Consider the following 20,390-nt stretch of genomic DNA (forward strand, 5'->3'; position numbering starts at 1 on the left):
TGTACAGGAGGCATTGATGCGGTGGAGAAGAGCTGGTGGTCCAGGCATTGTTGATGATGATCTGACTCAGGACTGATGGGCTCTCTTTAAGCTACATCTTTTTTTCGATTATTCCTAAGTAATTCAAAATGGCACCTAATCATGGCGACAATGGAAAAGCTTTTCTTTGTTTATCTGTTTTTTTTTACACTGTAAAATACATGTGACAATAAAATGATTCATGCATTCATTCATTCATCATGGCTAATCCAACGTTGCTCACTCCCATCGCTGAAAGTGGCCAACTCCCATGTCAAATTTGGATGGAAAGCCTCAACTGATGTCAAACCAAACCTCTGACTGCCAGACTAATTTATCATTATTCCCTGGACCGGTTGCTTTGGACCTGTAAGACTGACCACGGCCCAATCCCAATAACATAGTGATGCAGACCACCTGACCATGAACACCCTAAGTGTGCAACTGACCATATTTAAGCCCTGGACCGATATCAGACACTGCACAATGACTTACTGTGCCCAGATCCCTGAATGAAGGTGCCCTCTTTTGGCCTGACTGAGGAATGCTCCCCTGAGACTTGAAGATATGACCACTAGGTTGAAGCGCAGGATGGTTGTTTGGTTGTGTTTGTCACATGAGCTGCTGGCACATGCTGCAGGTTGAGATTGATGTAGCACACTGCAATACATAAGTATGCCTACCCCATTGACTGATCACTGCTGGTAATTTCAGTGGTATGAGATTTTTATTTTGATTAATTTTGGTTGTAAGTACATGAATAATAATTGTTTGGAGGCATATGGGGTAAGCACAGGCAGTTCGGACTAGTCTAGTTTAGGATTACGGTTTGCATGAACTGGTTGGACTGAAGGCACTGTTTCTATGTTGTATGACTGTATGACACACCTTTGAGTCTATGCTAAAAAGCAAAGTAAGGCTAAATTATTGTGTACCTGTTCAAAACACAGTCGTCGAATTGGTTGTCTACATGTTAAGAATCTAATTCCTGCTAATCTCACTCTATTTTCCTCATTGCCTCATGAATATGCTCATTGTTCAGGGCCTGGGAAGATTCCAGCCATTAGGTCAAATGGCCAGTGGATTGGTCAAAGTGATATGTTTTAAGAAGTGCCTTGAAGGAGTAAAGCAAAGAGGCACGGACGTTTAGCAAGAGATTGTCAATGCTCGCAGCCGAAAGAACTCACTACATGACAGCCAGTGGTGCAGCAACTGGAATTGGGAATGCAGAAAAGACTAGATTTGGAGGTTTGTAAATATCCCAGAAGGTTGTGGCCGCAGGCAGATTATAGAGATAAGGAGGGGGGGAACCTTTAGTAAATAAAGGTGAGAATTTTAAAATGACATGGAGCTTGTCCTGGAGCTAATGGCACGGTGGCTCAGTGGTTAGCACTGCAGCCTCACAGTCCCAGGGACCCGGGTTCGATTCCATCCTCAGGCAACTGTCTGTGTGGAGTTTGCACATTCTCCCCGTGTCTGCGTGGGTTTCCTCCGGGTGCTCGGGTTTCCTCCCACAGTCCAAAGATGTGCAGGCTAGGTGGATTGGCCATGCTAAATTGCCCGTAGTGTTCAGGGGTGTGTGGGTTATAGGGGGTTGGGCCTGGGTGGGATGCTTCAAGGGGCAGTGTGGACTTGTTGGGCCGAAGGGCCTGTTTCCACACTGTAGGGAATCTAATCTAATGTGATCACAGGTCTAATAGAACTTGTTACCATTTAGGACACGGACAGCAAAATTTTAGATGGTCACAAGTTTACAGAATATAAGTTAAGGCGACTAAGCAAAGGCTCCTTCACTGTATCTTGATGAAATGAAGGGTTTTAAAAAACATATAAGGTGTGAGGGCATCACTGGCTAGGCCAGTATTTATTGCTCATTCCTAATTGTCTAAAGGGCAGTTAAAAGTTAACCACATTGCTGTCGGTCTTGAGTCATATGTAGGCCAGACCGTGCAAGGGTGGCAGACTTCCCTCCCTAAAAAGTCATTGCTGAAGCAGATGGGCAGAAAACAGTGGTTATATGTTATATGTTTGCCATTGGGCCAACTTTTTAATCACATCCAAATTGCACCATCTGCCCTGGTGGGATTCAAATCTCCTTCCCGGAACATCGGTGTGGGGTTCTGAATTGCTAGTGCAGTGACATTACTACTACAGCACTACCAGCGCATGTATGAGGATGTTAGCAACAGATGACCCAGTTCGGGTCAGAGGCAAGCGATGTCTTAAAGATGAAAATAGATTCTCCTTGTGCCGTTAAGAGGTTGTAATCGATCAAATGTGAAATCTAGCTTGCAAACAGACTCAACCTAATCTCTGACTGTTGCCAGGAAGAAGGGTGGAGTCAGTATCTAGGGAATGGAGTTGAGATGAGGGATCAAAAACAATGACTTCAGTCTCCCTATGTTGTTTAACTGGAGGAAAGTTCTGTTCTTCGAGTACTGAAAGTCAGAGAAGCAGTCTGATAATTTAGCAACAGTGGAGGTGTAGTGTAGTGGCGGTGCAAGGTAGAGCTGGCTGTCATTGTGCACATGTGAAAACTAACTAACCAACATCAAGCACCTATATGTCTGCATAGGCTCTGTGTCTTTTGGAAGGAAATGAAAATGGCCATTTTTAGTTCTTCAGAGGATCAGGAAATTGGTAAATTGTTTATATCGTACTGGCTGCTCTGTCATCCTTTTGTCTTATCAGTGCTCCACATGCATTGACCATGCTTTATAAGAGGTGCAAGTAGAGTTCATGACTTTAGAATGACAGAGCTTCTCTGTAGTTTTTAGTGTACTTAAGTGACAGTTGAGCATCCACTGGGATAAAACCTGTCTTGGTATTTGTATATGGGTGTTTAGGCAGGCGATTGGTGTAAAACAGTTTTCCATTTTGAAAAAAGAAGTGCAGGTTTCTGAGATGCATTTACTGTTCTTTACAGGATTTTACTGAAGGGAAGTGGAAGCAGTCGGACAGTTGAAGGCAGTAGTCCTATTTACTGGAAATAATGTGTTGCTAACGTCAGGAGGAAAGAGGAGGGGCAGGAAAGGGAATCATTGGTTGCCGAAACATGGCAACAGGATATCTTTGGATAGTGAGATAGCACAGCAGGCAATGTTATTTATCAGACTACAACAGTACACTAGAATGAGCATTGACTAAAAGGTTATAATTGCAGCTGAGAGCTGTTGGTCATGCTGTATCAAACACATTCTGTTGTTTTATTATACAGTTGCATTTGTAATTTCTATTTAATTGAATATATGATAAAAGGATTGTACGATGCTATTAATAGTTGCTCAGCATATTTTGTTGTGACACACAAGTACAACCTACCAAATTATAATAGCACGTGAGTGCCCTTTTAGTAAGTGCAATGCTTTTAATGCAGTTTACACAGAGCTATTGCTGCAATATTTAAAGTAGTAAAAGTAGATGTTTATTGCAGGATGTGGTTATTGAAAATCTTCAGCCAAATTCAGCTGTGCTTGATTTTTGTGCTAACTAATAAAGAGTGTTTTGCAAATCAGCTGATTTGTGTACTTGAGTTTTTTGTTCACTCACCAAATTCAATCGTCTGTCCTACTATTGAAATTTGCCAATTGAGCCATTTGCCATATTGAGAGTAAACATTTAATACAATGAAATTATCCACATTAAAGTTTTGTTTTATTCCACATACAAAATTTACGCCAGATTTAAAAACGGAAGATTTGCATCCTTTTCAACCTGTGCTAAGGCAAGCTTATTTGGCAAGTAATTTATTTATATCTGCAATATGGTATGCACTCAAACTACATAATACATTAACATGCAATTAAAATAATGACCCATATTAGAGCCGTGTGCAGTAGTTGTTTCCAGAAGCTTTCTACAACCACAATTCAGGCTGTATGGCCACATTAGGCTCCATAACTGGGTTCAAACCAAATGGAAAACAATCATAGCCAAAAATGACGCTGGATAAAGAAGTGATTGATTTATAAGCCTTTTTGATCCAAGAAATTTACTTCTTTAAACTCTGTGCTGTGAAATTCTTGAACTGTTTTGCCTCTTCAATGCAAGACAAAAAGCTTTGATTGCTTGTCTTTTAATAATGTTTAAATGAAATTGAATTAGCTACATTACTGGGAACACTTCAAAAATTACTATAACGATATCTTAACCATTTTGAAATGCTGCAGTGTAAATTGGTGCAAACTTTAATTATTTGAAAATGACTTGCAAAAGGCAGATACTTGTTTATTTAATAACTTCAGAAACAAGCTTGAGGAGATTTCAGAGGCACGAGCAGAACCTTCCACAGTGTTACCCTCAGGGTGGAATGCAACACAAGTAACAATTTGGTATCAGAGATAATGGGAACTGCAGATGCTGGAGAATTCCAAGATAATAAAATGTGAGGCTGGATGAACACAGCAGGCCAAGCAGCATCTCAGGAGCACAAAAGCCGACGTTTCGGGCCTAGACCCTTCATCAGAGAGGGGGTTGGGGTGAGGGTTCTGGAATAAATAGGGGAAGAGGGGGAGGTGGACCGAAGATGGAGAGAAAAGAAGATAGGTGGAGAGAGTATAGGAGGGGAGGTAGGGAGGGGATAGGTCAGTCCAGGGAAGACGGACAGGTCAAGGAGGTGGGATGAGGTTAGTAGGTAGATGGGGGTGCGGCTTGGGGTGGGAGGAAGGGATGGGTGAGAGGAAGAACAGTTTAGGGAGGCAGAGACAGGTTGGACTGGTTTTGGGATGCAGTGGGTGGAGGGGAGGAGCTGGGCTGGTTGTGTGGTGCAGTGGGGGGAGGGGACGAAATGGGCTGGTTTAGCCACACCGGGTACAACCTCCGGAAAAGCGTCTCCCGTATTTCCCGCAACACATCCCTCACACCCCGCCCCCGCCACAACCACCAAAAGAGGATCCCCCTCGTTCTCACACACCACCCCACCAACCTCCGGATACAACGCATCATCCTCCGACACTTCCACCATCTACAATCCGACCCCACCACCCAAGACATTTTTCCATCCCCACCCCTGTCTGCTTTCCGGAGAGGCCACTCTCTCCGTGACTCCCTTGTTCACTCCACACCGCCCTCCAATCCCACCACACCCGGCACCTTCCCCTGCAACCGCAGGAAATGCTACACTTGCCCCCACACCTCCTCCCTCACCCCTATCCCAGGCTCCAAGATGACATTCCACATTAAGCAGAGGTTCACCTGCACATCTGCCAATATGGTATACTGCATCCACTGTAACCGGTGTGGCTTCCTCTACATTGGGGAAACCAAGCGGAGGCTTGGGGACCGCTTTGCAGAACACCTCCGCTCAGTTCGCAACAAACAACTGCACCTCCCAGTCGCAAACCATTTCAACTCTCCCTCCCATTCTTTAGATGACATGTCCATCATGGGCCTCCTGCAGTGCCACAATGATGCCACCAGAAGGTTGCAGGAACAGCAACTCATATTCCGCCTGGGAACCCTGCAGCCTAATGGTATCAATGTGGACTTCACCAGTTTCACAATCTCCCCTTCCCCCAACGCATCCCTAAACCAGCCCAGTTCGTCCCCTCCCCCCACTGCACCACACAACCAGCCCAGCTCTTCCCCTCCACCCACTGCATCCCAAAACCAGTCCAACCTGTCTCTGCCTCCCTAACCTGTTCTTCCTCTCACCCATCCCTTCCTCCCACCCCAAGCCGCACCCCCATCTACCTACTAACCTCATCCCACCTCCTTGACCTGTCTGTCTTCCCTGGACTGACCTATCCCCTCCCTACCTCCCCACCTATACTCTCTCCATCTATCTTCTTTTCTCTCCATCTTCGGTCCGCCTCCCCCTCTCTCCCTATTTATTCCAGAACCCTCACCCCATCCCCCTCTCTGATGAAGGGTCTAGGCCCGAAACGTCAGCTTTTGTGCTCCTGAGATGCTGCTTGGCCTGCTGTGCTCATCCAGCCTCACATTTTATTAACAAGTAACAATTTCATTGTATGCCACCCTAAAGTTATTTTCACATGGTCTTCAGCTTACTTCAGAAGCTTTAACAAGATCTTTCTTCTATTTGGACAAAAAAGAAGATGACAGAATCGCTCATATAAAATCAGAAATTGCTGGAGAAACTCAGCAAGTCTGGCATATCTGTAGAGAGAGAAATATTGTTAACATTATGTGTTCAATATGACTTCTTCAGATGCGTGTCCTAGCCAGGTGATATTATGTGTTAACCAGGTGCTATATTCATGCAAAACTGTTTGCAGTCCTCTTACGTTGCCACGCTTGTAGTTGAACCGACATTGCACTGTGTCTGTTTCAATCTAATCAAAGTTGCAACATGAAAAAAAGAGCAAAGTGATATAGGGACATACAATTCAGAATTTATCTTAAACTAAGAGATTGCTTTCTATGTTCTGATAGTGCAGACTAGAAAATGAACCTCAAGAATGCAAGGACCATTCCTGCTGAAGGTGATAGTGAGAGTAATTTGAAATAATAAATTGAGAACTTTGTGTTTGACATGGTTGCTCTTTTCATGATTTGCCAGTACAAATGTTCTAAAATTTGGTTAACCTTAGTGTCAAAACTGTTGGTAAATTGTGCTGCCCAGGTAAAGCAATTTGAAAAAAAAGGCAAGAAATTTCTGATCATGTTTATCTAATACTGGATCCATGAGAGGTGGTGGAACAGTTACATACAGATGGAGATGGAGAGATTCTGAGAGTCTTCAGCATTGAATCTGGATCCCAAGACATTTCATGCAATTAGGTCAACTTTGGGCAAGAATACTGACTAGTACCAATTACTACCTTTTGTCAGCTGATGAGTCAGTACTCCTCCATGTTGGTCCTAACTTGGAAAAAGCACTGATTTTTTACAAAGGACCAGAAATATATGCTGGGTGAGGCACTTTTTTGGTCCGTTGGCCTGTGTGCCTTAATGACATCACAGTTCACAGTCCTCAAGGACTGATGGATGGTGAATGTGTCAGTTAGTGAGAACACAAACACAAGGACAAATGCACTTGACCTCATCTTCACCAACCTACCCACTACTGATGCATCTGTCCTTGACCATATTGATAAGAGTGATAACTGGGCAAAGTCTTGGAGATGAAGTTCTGAGAACATTCCTGATGTTGTTCAGCACAAACCATTAACATTGAGTAAGAACAGATTGAGTAGCTCAAAACTGGGTATTAATAAGGAACTCCAAATCATCACAAGCTAAATCATATTCAGCCACAGGTAGCAATCTTATAATCCAACCTGTCCTTCACTATACCATTATCACTAAGGGAAGGGAACAAACCTGATTCAATGAGGAATAAACAACGGAATGTCGGGAACAGCCCAGGCATACCTCAGAATGAGAAGTTTGTCTGGTGAAGCTACAGCACAGTAATATTGTGGATGAATATAAATGATGGATGCAGCAAACTAGCAGAGCTAGGTAATCCCATAACCAGTCTTGAATGACTGTAGGTAATGTAACAACTGAAAAAAGGAGTATTGATGAACATCTTCCAGAATGGCAGAGACCAGCATGTCAGCTCAAAAGACAAGGCTGAAACATTTGAGGTCACCTTCAGCCAGAAGTCCTGAGCAGACGATCCATGTCAGTCACCTCTAATATTCTTACTGCCACCAATTCTGTTCACTCAATTCAAGAAACAACTGAACTAACTGTCTGTACATAAGTCAATGAGAATTGTACTCCAGAGCCTGTCATGTCCTCAAGTTGTGTTACAACATGAGCTACAATCAGAATCAGAATTTGGATCAGAAATTGGCTTGCTGAAAGAAGACAGAGGGTGGTGGTTGATGGGAAATGTTCATCCTGGAGACCAGTTACTAGTGGTGTACCACAAGGGTCGGTGTTGGGTCCACTGCTGTTTGTCATTTTTTTAAATGACCTGGATGAGGGCGTAGAAGGATGGGTTAGTAAATTTGCAGATGGCACTAAGGTTGGTGGAGTTGTGGATAGTGACGAAGGATGTTGTAGGTTACAGAGAGACATAGATAAGCTGCAGAGCTGGGCTGAGAGGTGGCAAATGGAGTTTAATGCGCACAAGTGTGAGGTGATACACTTCGGTAGGAGTAACCGGAATGCAAAGTACTGGGCTAATGGTAAGATTCTTGGTAGTGTAGATGAGCAGAGAGATCTCGGTGTCTATGTACACAGATCCTTGAAAGTTGCCACCCAGGTTGACAGGGTTGTTAAGAAGGCATACAGTGTTTTAGCTTTTATTAATAGAGGGATCGAGTTCCAGAACCAAGAGGTTATGGTGAAGCTGTACAAAACTCTGGTGCGGCCGCACTTGGAGTATTGCGTACAGTTCTGGTCACCGCATTATCAGAAGGATGTGGAAGCTTTGGAAAGGGTGCATAGGAGATTTACTAGGATGTTGCCTGGTATGGAGGGAAGGTCTTACGAGGAAAGGCTGAGGGACTTGAGGCTGTTTTCATTACAGAGAAGAAGGTTGAGAGGTGACTTAATTGAGGCATATAAGATAATCAGAGGGTTGGATAGGGAGAGCCTTTTTCCTAGGATGGTGACGGCGAGCACGAGGGGGCATAGCTTTAAATTGAGGGGTGAAAGATATAGGACAGATGTCAGAGGTAGTTTCTTTACTCAGAGAGTAGTAAGGGAATGGAACGCTTTGCCTGCAACGGTAGTAGATTTGCCAACTTTAAGTACATTTAAGTCGTCATTGGACAAGCACATGGACGTACATGGAATAGTGTAGGTTAGATGGGCTTCAGATTGTTGTGCTGACCTGTCATACCATCGAGGGCCGAAGGGCCTGTACTGTGCTGTAATGTTCTGTATGATCTACAACATTAGCATCTACCTGAAAAAGTGGAGACTTGTTATGTCCTGTTCATAAAACTGACAGCATTCATTTAGGCCTATTATTGCCCCATCAGTCTATTCTCGATTATCAGCAACGCGATGAAATATGTTGTCGGTTGTGCACTAAACGGCACTTACACAGCACTAACATATTCATTGACACCACGGTAGGATTTTACCAAGACCACTTTGATGAAGACCTCATTACAGCCTCGGTCTAATTGTGGACAAAAAAGGCTGAATTTCAGGGATGAAGTGGCTGCCCTGATTATCAGAACAAAGTTTCCCAGGGTGCAGCATCAAAGAGCTCCAACAAAATGGAAGTCAGTGAGGAGTAGGGAAATCTTCCTTATAATTGAAGTCATCCCAAATGCAAAGGACGTTTGTTGAAGGCCAATCACCTCAGCTCTAGAACATCTCTGCAGGAGTTCCTCAGGCTAGTGACCTTGGCCTAACTATGTCTATCTGTTTCACCAATGACCTTGCATCCAAAATAAGGTCACAATGGGGGATGTTTGTTGATAATTGCAAAGTGTTCAATTTGCATCTCTTCAGATAATGAACTATTCCATGTTCACAAGTAGCAAGACTTGGGCAATGTTCAGGGTTAGCTGTTATCTGTTATTATTGAAAAGTAACTGCTGTAAAGTCAAAAGACGTTAAATTTCCTTAGGTCCAATAGACTTTCCTTTCAGATTTAAAAAAACTGTAATTAACAGGTAGATTACAAAGGTGGAAAATGAAGTTGTCAAAAATTAAAAGATTTATTGCTGAAGCATGCTCCCAGACTTCCAAAACAAATGAATCTGTGCTGTTGACATTTGCTTTCTCTTTTTCATATTTCCCATGTATGAAGTTCGTTTGCCTGACCTTAGCTGTAAGTCTGTATCCTACTTGTTTTGAATGTAACTACTTGTCAGTGTTTGGGGGCTGTGCAAGTTATTTTGAAACTGAGAGTCTTATTTTGCTGCTTTCCTCTTTTCACACCTTAGAAAGTAATACATTCAACGCTAGATCATGAAGATAAGGACAATAGTGTGTCAGTGTGGAGGGTTCATTAAGCCATTCAAGGTGGTCCTCTCTTTGTCACCTTGAAGGGATGATACACTGATTGATCTAAGATTATAATTCTTGAATACGGTGCTGTATTGGAATGGCATAGATATACAGGTATTGCAAAACAGAACCTGCATTTATGTAGCATCTTTCGTGACCTCAACGTGACCCAAAGTACTTGCAGCAAAGTACATCTGAAGTATAACCACTTGTACAGAAAGGTGTCAGTGAATTTATACACAACAACTTCCCAGAAACCGGGATGAGCAATAAATTATAAATATGGCGTTATTATTGTTGGAAAAAAAATTGGCCAAAAAGCCAAGATCTTTCTGCCCATCAGAGAGGGCAGATGGTGATAGCGATTGATTAATTAAAGGATTGTTTATGCAGATTTTCAAACCAGCAGCAGGTTGATTGTCAGACTATTGACTGGGAATCCCTCAATGCTAGGGGCTTGGATGGGGCAGAATTTGTTAAGTGCATCAGGAGGCTTTCTAGAAACAATATGTAGCTAGCTAACTAAGAAAGGAGCTGCACTAGACCCTATGTTGAGGAATGAGCCTGGCTAGGTGATGGAAGTTTCAGTGGGGGGAACATTTTTGGAAGTAGTGATCATAATTCTGTAAGTTTTAAAATAGTTATGGATAAGGATTAAACTGTTCCTTGAGTGAAAGTAGTAAAATGAGGCAAGGCTAATTACAACATTATTCAGTAGGAACTGGAGAAATGAGAATGGGTGTGACTGTTTGGGAGTAAATCCACATTGAACATATGGAAGACCTTTAAAAGCCAGTTGATCAGAGTTCAGGACCAGCATGTTCCTGTGATGATGAAAGATAAGGATTTGGGGAACCCAGATGACAAGAGATATTGAAATTTTAATCAAAAGGAAAAGGAAACACATATAAAGGTTCAGGAAACTGAAATCAGACAAGGCCCTTGAAGAATATAAAGGGAGCAAAAAGAACTTAAAGGAACGAGGAGGGCTCAAGGGGACCATGAAATATTTATGGCAAATAGGATTAAGGAGAATCCCAAGTTTTATATATATACTAGGAACAAGATGGTAGTGAAGGAAAGGGTAGGTCTGCTGAAGGACAAAGGAATGAACTTGTGTGTGTGGAGCTAGAGGAAATGAGTGAGGTCCTCAGTGAACCACAAGGAAAAAGACATGGAAGATGGTAAGATTAGGGAGGGGTATGTTCCTATCCTAGGATATGTCGATATTAAGAAGAAGGAAGTGTTGGGTGTCTTGAAAAACATTAAGGTAGATAAGTCCCTAGGGCCTGATGGGATTTATCCCAGAATGCTGAAGGAGGCAAGGGAGGAGATTGCTGGGGCTTTGACAGAGATCTTTGTATCCTCTTTAGTCCCAGGCAAGGTTCTAGAAAACTGGAGAATAACCAATATCGTTCCTTTCTTTAAGAAAGGTAACAGGGATTATCCAGGAAATTTATAGGCTACTGAGCCTTACATCAATTGTCAGGAATTTGTTGGAGAATGTTCTTAGGGGCAGGATCGATTTGCATTTGGATGACTGGAGAGGTCTTGTCTCACAAATTTGATTGCATTTTTTGAGAAAGCAATAAAGCTGATTGATGGGGCTAAAGCAGTGGATGTTGTTGACATGGACTTTACTAAAATATTTGACAAGGTCTCTTCATGGTAGGCTGGTCCAGAAGATTAAGTTGTATGGGATCCATGCTGGGTTGGTAAGTTGGATACAAAATTGGCTCAGTCATAGAGACAGAAGGTAGTTTTGGGGGTGTGTTTTTCTGACTAAAAGTCTATGACCAGTGATGTTCTGTAAGTATCAGTGATGGTACCTCAGAGATAGCAAGAACTGCAGATGCTGGAGTCAGGGGCAACACATTGTGGAGCTGGAGGAACACAGAAGGCCAGGCAACATCAGAGGAGTGGGAAAGTTGACATTTCAGGTCAGGGCCTTTTTCAGAAATGGGGGAGAGGGAAGGGAGCTCCAATATAAGTAGATGAAGGCGGGGTGGGGCTGGAGAAGGTAGGTGGGATGGTGACTGGTGGCTACAGGTAGGGAATGGTGTGGATTGCTCAGTGGGCTGGGTGGTGTGGATAGATATTGTAATTCACCTCAACCACAGCATTCAACCAAGGTAAGTTGAATAATATTTACAAAAACTGGACATGAATGATCACATAGCATATGATCCAATGCATGTGAGCAACACTGTAAAAATATGCTGACCAGAATTGCAAAGCTAAGCTCTTCTGAAACAGTTAAATGAATATTTTGCATTAAGACATAAAAGGTGGGGAGATTTCTTCTGTAATAGGATGATATTGTTAGATAATAAAATTAAATTGCTTTTGTTGTTCAGTTAAATGCAGTGAGTAAAGAGCCAGAAAGGCTGCGATAGAGTAGCGACAATTTGTTTAGCTTTGTGTAGTCTTGGATGTATCAAATTTTTACTTCTGTCCCTAGGTGGAAAACAGGCAGAAGCAATTTAGCTGTTTCAATAGAAACGGAAATTGAATTGGGTGTAAAAGGGGCGAACAAATTCAATAATGCAAGCTGTTAAAAAAGGGGGAAAAAAAATCAGCCAATATATATCGGAGCACAGTAGGCAAGACATTCACTCTATAACCTCTTCCACTGAAGAATCATATCATAATCCCACTTCACTATTGGTTTAGAAATTGCAATTTTAATATGGATTTGCCTTCTGTGTTGAGTTTGAAAACTTCAAACATTTTACTAAATTTTGGTCATCAATTTGTGAAAATACCTATATGTTATTTGAAATGGCAATTTCAGATGATTAACATGCTCCGTTATTTTGAGATTGTAGTTTTCAAAGGAGAACCATAGATTTCTGTTATCCACTGACTGCATCGTGTTCACTTAAAATATACAGCAGACAGCAAGTAGCTTTAGGTAATGATTTTATTTTATGTTGGTCAGCAAAATCTGTTACAACAGAGTGTCAATAACAACATTTCGCAGAAGCTGAAATATTCAATATTGATACTTTGCAGGCAGGGGGTTTAGTACCATTGTGGATAAGGAAATGATTGCATAAATGAACATTTTGGTTGTGACTGTGGACCTTGAATTACTGTATGACCTCACTAGCTTATAATTTTAGAACTCTGTAACTTAAAAAAAACTGTACAAACACTTTGTCCCTGGTTATAACCACTTATCTACAAGCAGATGTAAACTTGTTTTATAATGTAAAGTGTGCGTCGAAAATAAATTAACAGCCAAGTTTGCAAAAAAATGTTTTGACTCTTTCTTCTTTCTAAGTACGGCTTCTGTTTAAAGAAAGCATTCCTATGTTATAGACACACATACTGACCTTGACAGTAATTTCCATTTCACTGGGGTCTATAACGTGTGATGTTTCAGTATCTCAGAGTTGTCTACCAATGGTACTCCACCCTTAATGACAGTTAGATGTGATTCAGGGTGAACTTTGTCATCAAACAGGAACTATGTTTATATACAGACACCACTGGGATATGCCAAGTGGCCAAACATCCGCTCAGGAAATGTTCCTTTTGGGAGGCTCTGTTGATGTCTGCAGACCTGGGCTGTGGCAGAAGCAGCAATGCTTGTTTACAGGAATGTTATTGTGCAGCTTTTTTTTTTGTCTAGAGTGAATAGACATGTTGTCTAAGAGCTTACAGTAGAGTAGGTGTCACCCTTGGCTCAGTGGTGTAGCTCTCAGCTCTGAATCAGCAGGTTGTGCATTCAAGACCACTCTTCAGACTTGAACGTGGAATCTTGGCTGATATTTTGAGGGCACTGTCAGGGAACTTGGTTTTCTGATGAGATGTTATATTAAGGAACTCTCTGGTAGCATTTAAACAATGCATGGCAAATTTCAAACATGAATAAGGATGTTCTCACTGACATTTATCCAATCCATCAGCCGACACCTAAAAGAGTCAATATGAAAATTTCCATTGCTCAATGCAGAATTTTGCTGTGTTTGACTGTTACAACATTGGCAAAAGCAAGTGGAACACCATTAACTTTAGTTGTACAGCTGTCCCTCAGCTCCAAATTAAAATGTAGTGTTTAACTTCTTGGACATTGACCACTTTAGAGAAATAGACACCTGGAAAATGTGAGTCCAGCTGGCCTGGATCCAGTACTCCACTACAGATTGACAAAAGAGCCCTTCACCAGGTGACTGTAACCCTCCTGCATGCTAATGAGGGTTTTAGCACCTTTGAAATACAGCTGCCCAGAATATTGAGAAAATAAATTCACTGAATTTAATAGTGGATGACCTGTGCAAATTTGCACCTGAAAAGCAGGTACAGTACGTACCAATTTATATCCCCTTGTGGTTTTTTACATTTGCATGCACATGTTAGAAGGTGTTTCATGCAAGCAGTGTATTGCACTATATATGATCCATACATTAACTTGTACAATACAATGTCAAAACAAAATTAATCCAATGAAATTCTTTTCTTAGTATTTAAATGAGCTAAATAACAACATTTTGTAAACTTACAAAGCCTTTGAAATCAGGATTTAATTACACGGTAGCTAAAACTGTAAAATAGTTGAAATTAATTTTATCTTGAGAAGCAACAATCTTCATGTCAGTTGAAAGTCGTTTCTTTCAGTCAATACTTGAGCTAATCCCAGTCAATAATTTATTCTGTCTTTTCACTAATGCCAATATACGATTGTCCCTGCCGCACTGAAAATCAGAGACTTAGTTCATCTCTGGCCTGTTGAGGTTTCACTGACTGACTGCGTACCTACTTTTCTTTTGTCATTTTTTTAACTTTCCTCTGACACCTGAAGTCCATTTTCACCAACACAATTCATTTATGGCAAATTGCCATTTGGCTGAATGCTTAATAAACTGGGAGAACTTTTAAAAAGTGTTAAATGGTGAAATAAGTGTACCTCAGTACATTTAGCTATGAATGTGTCAGTGCAGAAGAATAGCTAAGCCAGTGTACAGGTGAAAAAATTTGTAAGACCATTTATGCCATAACTCTGTGATTTACAATTGTGATCCAGTCGACACCTCAGTGTTTGTGAACAATCCAGTCTATTTCCTGTAAAATGGGTATGACGTGACTGTCAATTATTGACCTCTAGGTTCTGTACACACATTTCCTAGTCTTCATCAGAGCATTAGGTAATCTAGCCATCCACACCTTCACAATACATACAATTCACTTAGATGATACCTTCAAAATATTAGGATACAATTTGAGAGTTGAATCCATCACCAAGAGTGGATTGGTAAGGCCACCCAACTACACTGGATGGTGGTGACAGGACAAAAGGGAAGAACAGACTTGACCGTGTTCTAGCCAATCTACCTGTTGTAGATGCACATGTCAACATTGGTAGAGTGACTACTGCACAGTCTTTGTGTAGATTATAATGAAGCGATACATCAGTTCATATTGTGCTTCCTCTGTGTTAAGTAGATTAGATTAAGTACTGCTCCAGCAGCTCAAAACTGGGTTTTTGTGGGGTGCTAAATGCCATTTGCAGCAGCTGAGTTATATTTCACCACACGGTTAGATACGTGAGAAGCAACTGGATTAGATACGTGCTGAGACAGTCAAGCTAGCTTGTTATTGTTCCAGGATGGACTTACTGAATGATTTATTTGGAGATGATGGATACTTTCTAGGTACAGCTAATAACATATTACATTTCGCAGGAAGCCTAGACAAGACAAACTATTTAATTGGATGCATTTAACAATCTGAGCTGTTGTTCAGTACACTTTCAACGTGTCAAAGTCCCATTTCTCATACCTCGACAGATCTTGAGGCCACTTTACAGTATGCTACCTCATGTATCTCTCATATGTTGGTGGTATATATCAGAAGCTTGACTTTTCCAAAGGGATCCAGCTGCAGCAGGTTGGTAAATACCAGACACAAACAGATATGAAAGAGAAAGGATGATTCAGCAAAGACTCAGGAAAGGGAAGACAGGACAGCAGTCACTGCTGGAAGTGTCAGGTGGAATCTGGGGCAGTATTTCCTTGTTGAAAATCAAGAGCCTCCCTTGAAAACAAGGCTCCTCCTACTGCAGTTTCTGACTTTCAAGTGAATTCCACTGTTGGTCATAGATCCAGTAAGATAAATCAGACTAAATCTTGAAAATATTGGAAATGCTCACAAGGTTAGGCATCAAACAAATCTCTGGGGTGGAAAAGCAGCTGGATTAGTTGGCCCAGTATTCCAATGGCCAGAGTTGATGAAACAGTGCAGAATGGAGTTGAACATCAGGACCATCCCCAACGCAACTGACTCCATGAAAATGACCTGGTAATTAAAATTTCCCATGGAAAATTCCTAAACATTTGGAGCCCTCCAATAATGTTGGAAACTTCAGCGGGTTCGAAATCAGTATAGCTCAATAGTTGCACAGAAAGTTTTAGCAGATTGAAAACCTACTAAAACTCCTGATTAATACTTAAGCTGACTCACCCCCTTCAATCTCCCTTAGCTCCTACATTCCCAGAACTATGACAACCCTTCCCATTCATCCAGACCCTGTTCTGACCTCATATTGTCTTCTCCACCATTTGAAACCAGCAATCCCCCAATCGACACCCACACTCCTCCCAAACCTGACAACCCCTCCTATCTACTGGACCCAATACCCTCAATTGGTCCCCAGCCCAACATTTCTAGCCACCTGGGCTAATGAATACTTCTTCACCACTGTGATGTCACTTCCTTAGCATCAGCAACCAGTCACAATGGATCTTCTGTTGGGTGTCTACACCTGTGCACACATATTTGCTGAGTCTTGAAAGCAAGTTCGTGCAATGGGCAGAAATATCCACTCATTGTGTTCCTATTGATTTGTTAGTCCAAAGAAAACTGAAGCCTGGATCTTTAAGAAAATCTTAAATGATGGCTGACAGTATTGATTATGCATTTTATTTAATGAATTGCTCTCAAGCCTACTTTTGTTTTGTAGATGTCATGCTCAACATTTCCATTACCATCAAAACATATAATATTTAGCCAATTATGTCAACAACTGATGAAGATTTTAAAGATATGATACTAAATTAAAAGTGACTGTGATAGCACCATAGAATGCTAACACTGAAGAGTAAAAGTGCTACTTCTAATATCTCTTTTAAATCTGTTTTCCCAGGAAATGCACGAGTGAGAGGGCAAGCAGGGCTTCTTTCTGAGCGCCGAGGGTCATACCCAGTCATTGATTTTCGCCTTCTGAACAGTAAGTACCAACAAAATACTCACGACAAAAACCTTACAGAAGCTAGAGCCTTTATTTACAGCACAGAGACTGCTGCTTTTACTGATTCCCTGGAAGTGGATGCCGACTTATGAATTTGCAGTGAAATTTAAGTAGAGAAGTTTACTGCCTGGCCGTTCAACATAGATTTCCCCTTTGAAACCAAACTGAAGCAGCATCCGAAATTGACTACACTAATTGATTGCATTTGCATTCAGTTCTGTCTTGACACGTAAAATATAAACTTAAGTAAGTGGCTGATCCCCATATATGAAATGTAAATGGCAACTGTTCTGTAGAAAAGCCTCTGGCCTGTGAACCAATACTGTAGTTATGATATGCCTCACATCTTCCAAATTACTCATAGGTTAACTTTTATTACCTCAGCAGCTGGGGATTTTCTGTTGAAGAGAAGTATGTTAATTAAATGATTGACTGCAGTTTGTCATCCGGGGCTCCATTACTAACGAAAATGTGGCTTGAACATCTTGTTGTTAATCTAGTAAACTTACGAAAGCAATGCTCACAGAGAATCCAGTCACTTTTTATTTAGCTTTGGGGAGAGAGGGGGAGGAAGGAGCAAGTTAATTCATACAAACTTGGATTGTATAGGCAAGAGCCGGGTAATGTCTATTGTTAAGTCCATTTGTGGAAAACTCACAGGGAACTTCTGACAAGCTTCAGTTACTAAAGATCAGCCCTTGATCCAAGTTAATGTCACCCTACACGTCACGGCTAATAATAGTTACTTGAGCTATTTCAATGCTGTTGCACAATACTTGATTAAATCAATAGTGTATTGAGCACATCCCATTTCAAAAAGAAACACACTCTGACATTGTGTATAATTAGCAGAAACTTTAAGAGTATTATTGGTCTACTTTACAGCAAAGTGACGTATGTACTAATGTAAGCCCTGGCAGTGACATCCTACCAATAAACTCAATAATAGTAATCAGTTGCTTGTGATAGCTAGTCTACTCTAATGCTTTTCAATCATATGCAAATCTTGGCTTGCTGCTTTGAAGCATAATGCTGGATCTTAGCAAATCTCTTGGAAAACTTTCATGTTAAATAATCTCTGCAATTGGCAAAAATACAAAATTAAGACACTCAAATGATTAAAGTCCATTTCCTATGCTGACTTTGTAACATTCATATGCACACAGCATTGCAGCACCTGCTTCCGGCTTTATGTAGTATAAGCTTCAAATAGGAAATCTTCAAAGAGACTGAAACACACACGTTGACTTTATTAAATTGCTGGAGTACTTGTGACGTACGAAAGACTTTATTTTAGGTTGCTTAAGTGCAAGTTTGCAATATCCTATTTAAACAGCTCTCAGCAATATTTTGATAACAAAAAGTTCTTTAGTTTGTAATTTGCCATTTTTTCTATTTGCAAGTACTGTTGTTATATTTAATGGTTGTTACATTCCTTCAAAAATTTTAGCTATCTATCAAAAAGCCATGAGAGAGAATTCCTTTTGCACATCTCAGATTGTGAAACCTTAAAATAATAATATATATTCAAAAATTTCACTGTACTGTATGGAAGACATTTTGTTAAAATCTGAAAAGTTTGCCATTTATCAATTCATTAAAAAGAAATGTCAGGGAGATTATTTCACAATAGATTGTTTAAAACAAGAGTAAACTTTTAAAGTAAATAGGTTCAAAATGGTGACTTTGTTTATTTAATATAATCTTGAATTCACCTGTATCCCAGTAACTGAGTATAATGACATACTTGAGAAGAAAAGAAAGAAATTGCACACTCATGTGAGTCTAAACCTCAGGGTGGTAATGACAACAATACTATCAGTCTTCGTTATCATTACTGCGGCAAATTTGACAGTAACTTCTGGAGCATACCACATGTGCAGTTAACCATAGAATATTAAAGCAATACAATGCTTCTTCTCCACATGGTGTGGTGTTTGAGGCTCCCTCACAATGCAATCAGTTAAAATTTGTTTTTATTCATTCATGGGATGTGTGCGTCACTGGTAGGACGAGGATTTATTGTCCATCCCTAATTGATCTCGAAAAGGCTGTGGTGAGTGCCCTTCTTGAACTACTACATTTCTCTGTACTATAGGAACAGTTTGAAAGGTGAAACAATAGGCTAGTGGTTGTGCATGCTTTCAATTTTAATTAAAATTTTCAGTAAATACAGGATTAGATAAGCGAAAAGAAGAAAGACAGGCAGATAAAGTGATTAACAAGGCATATGAGAACCTTGCCCTCATTAGGCAAGGCATTGAATACAAGAGCAAGGAGGTAATGATGGAGCTATATGTACCATTTGCTCAGCCAAAGCTGAAATACTGTGGGCAGGATATGACTGACCTAGAGAGGGTGCAGAGGAGATTCACCAGGATGTTGCTTGGACTGGAGTGATTCACTTATAAGGAAAGCCTAGATAGGCTGGGGTTGTTTTCTCTAGAGCAGAGATCTGATTAGGGTGTACAAAGTTTGAAGGGAGCAGAGAGGGTAGATAGGGAGAAACGTCTGCCTTAATATAGAAGTCAATAATCGAGGACACAGTTTTAAGTTAAGGATCAGGAGATGTAGAGGGGATTTGAGGAGTATTATTTTCACTCAGTGATTTGTGGGTATCTGGAACCCACTGCCTAAGAGGATGGCCGAGCCATGAGCCCTCAAGATATTTATGAAGTACTAAAATGCCATGACACAAAGGGCCGTGGGCCCAGAGCTGGAAAATTGGATTAAAATTAATGACCACCACAGACACAGTAGACCAAAACTCTATTGCTCTCAGATTCTATTCATGACCTCCCCATACATGATACTGGAGATAAGGTTGCAACAGTCAAAGGAGAGGGACTTCAGAAGATGGTATGCAGTAGAAAGATGAAGCTTCCAAGATCATAAAATCATAAAAAAATAGCAGGAGTATGCCATTCAGCTCCATGGGCTTGCTGTGCCATTCAGTAAGATCTGCTCCTAGTCTTCACTCCATTTCTTGTCCTCCATTACCCTTGACCCCTTGTCTGTCAGAAACCTGTTAATTCAGACTTAAATTTATTCAAGAATCCAGCCTCTGCTGCTCTCTGAGAAACAGAATATCAAACGCTAACTATGTTCTGAGAGATGAAATTCTTCCCCATTTCCATCTTCAAAGGGGTGCACTTTGCTTTAAACTGTGCCCTTCATTCTAGATTCCCTCATGAGGGAAACAGTCTCTCAATTTCTACCTGCTTAATTCATCTCA

The 20,390-nt window shown here is 41.0% G+C and overlaps 1 protein-coding gene across 2 annotated transcripts in view; it reads left to right on the plus strand.

The window, feature by feature from the left end:
* The window catches only part of LOC125452745 (cAMP-specific 3',5'-cyclic phosphodiesterase 7B-like), a 151,683-nt gene that overhangs the window by 75,983 nt on the left and 55,310 nt on the right, over positions 1-20,390 (plus strand). For both annotated transcript variants that reach the window (XM_048531503.2, XM_048531504.2), the window contains exon 3: positions 17,051-17,134. In XM_048531503.2, the coding sequence (XP_048387460.1) occupies positions 17,051-17,134 (84 nt within the window). The remainder of the gene's footprint in view (positions 1-17,050; positions 17,135-20,390) is intronic.

The sequence above is a fragment of the Stegostoma tigrinum genome, chromosome 4, assembly GCF_030684315.1.
Source record: "Stegostoma tigrinum isolate sSteTig4 chromosome 4, sSteTig4.hap1, whole genome shotgun sequence".
In the NCBI taxonomy this organism is placed as follows: domain Eukaryota; kingdom Metazoa; phylum Chordata; class Chondrichthyes; order Orectolobiformes; family Stegostomatidae; genus Stegostoma; species Stegostoma tigrinum.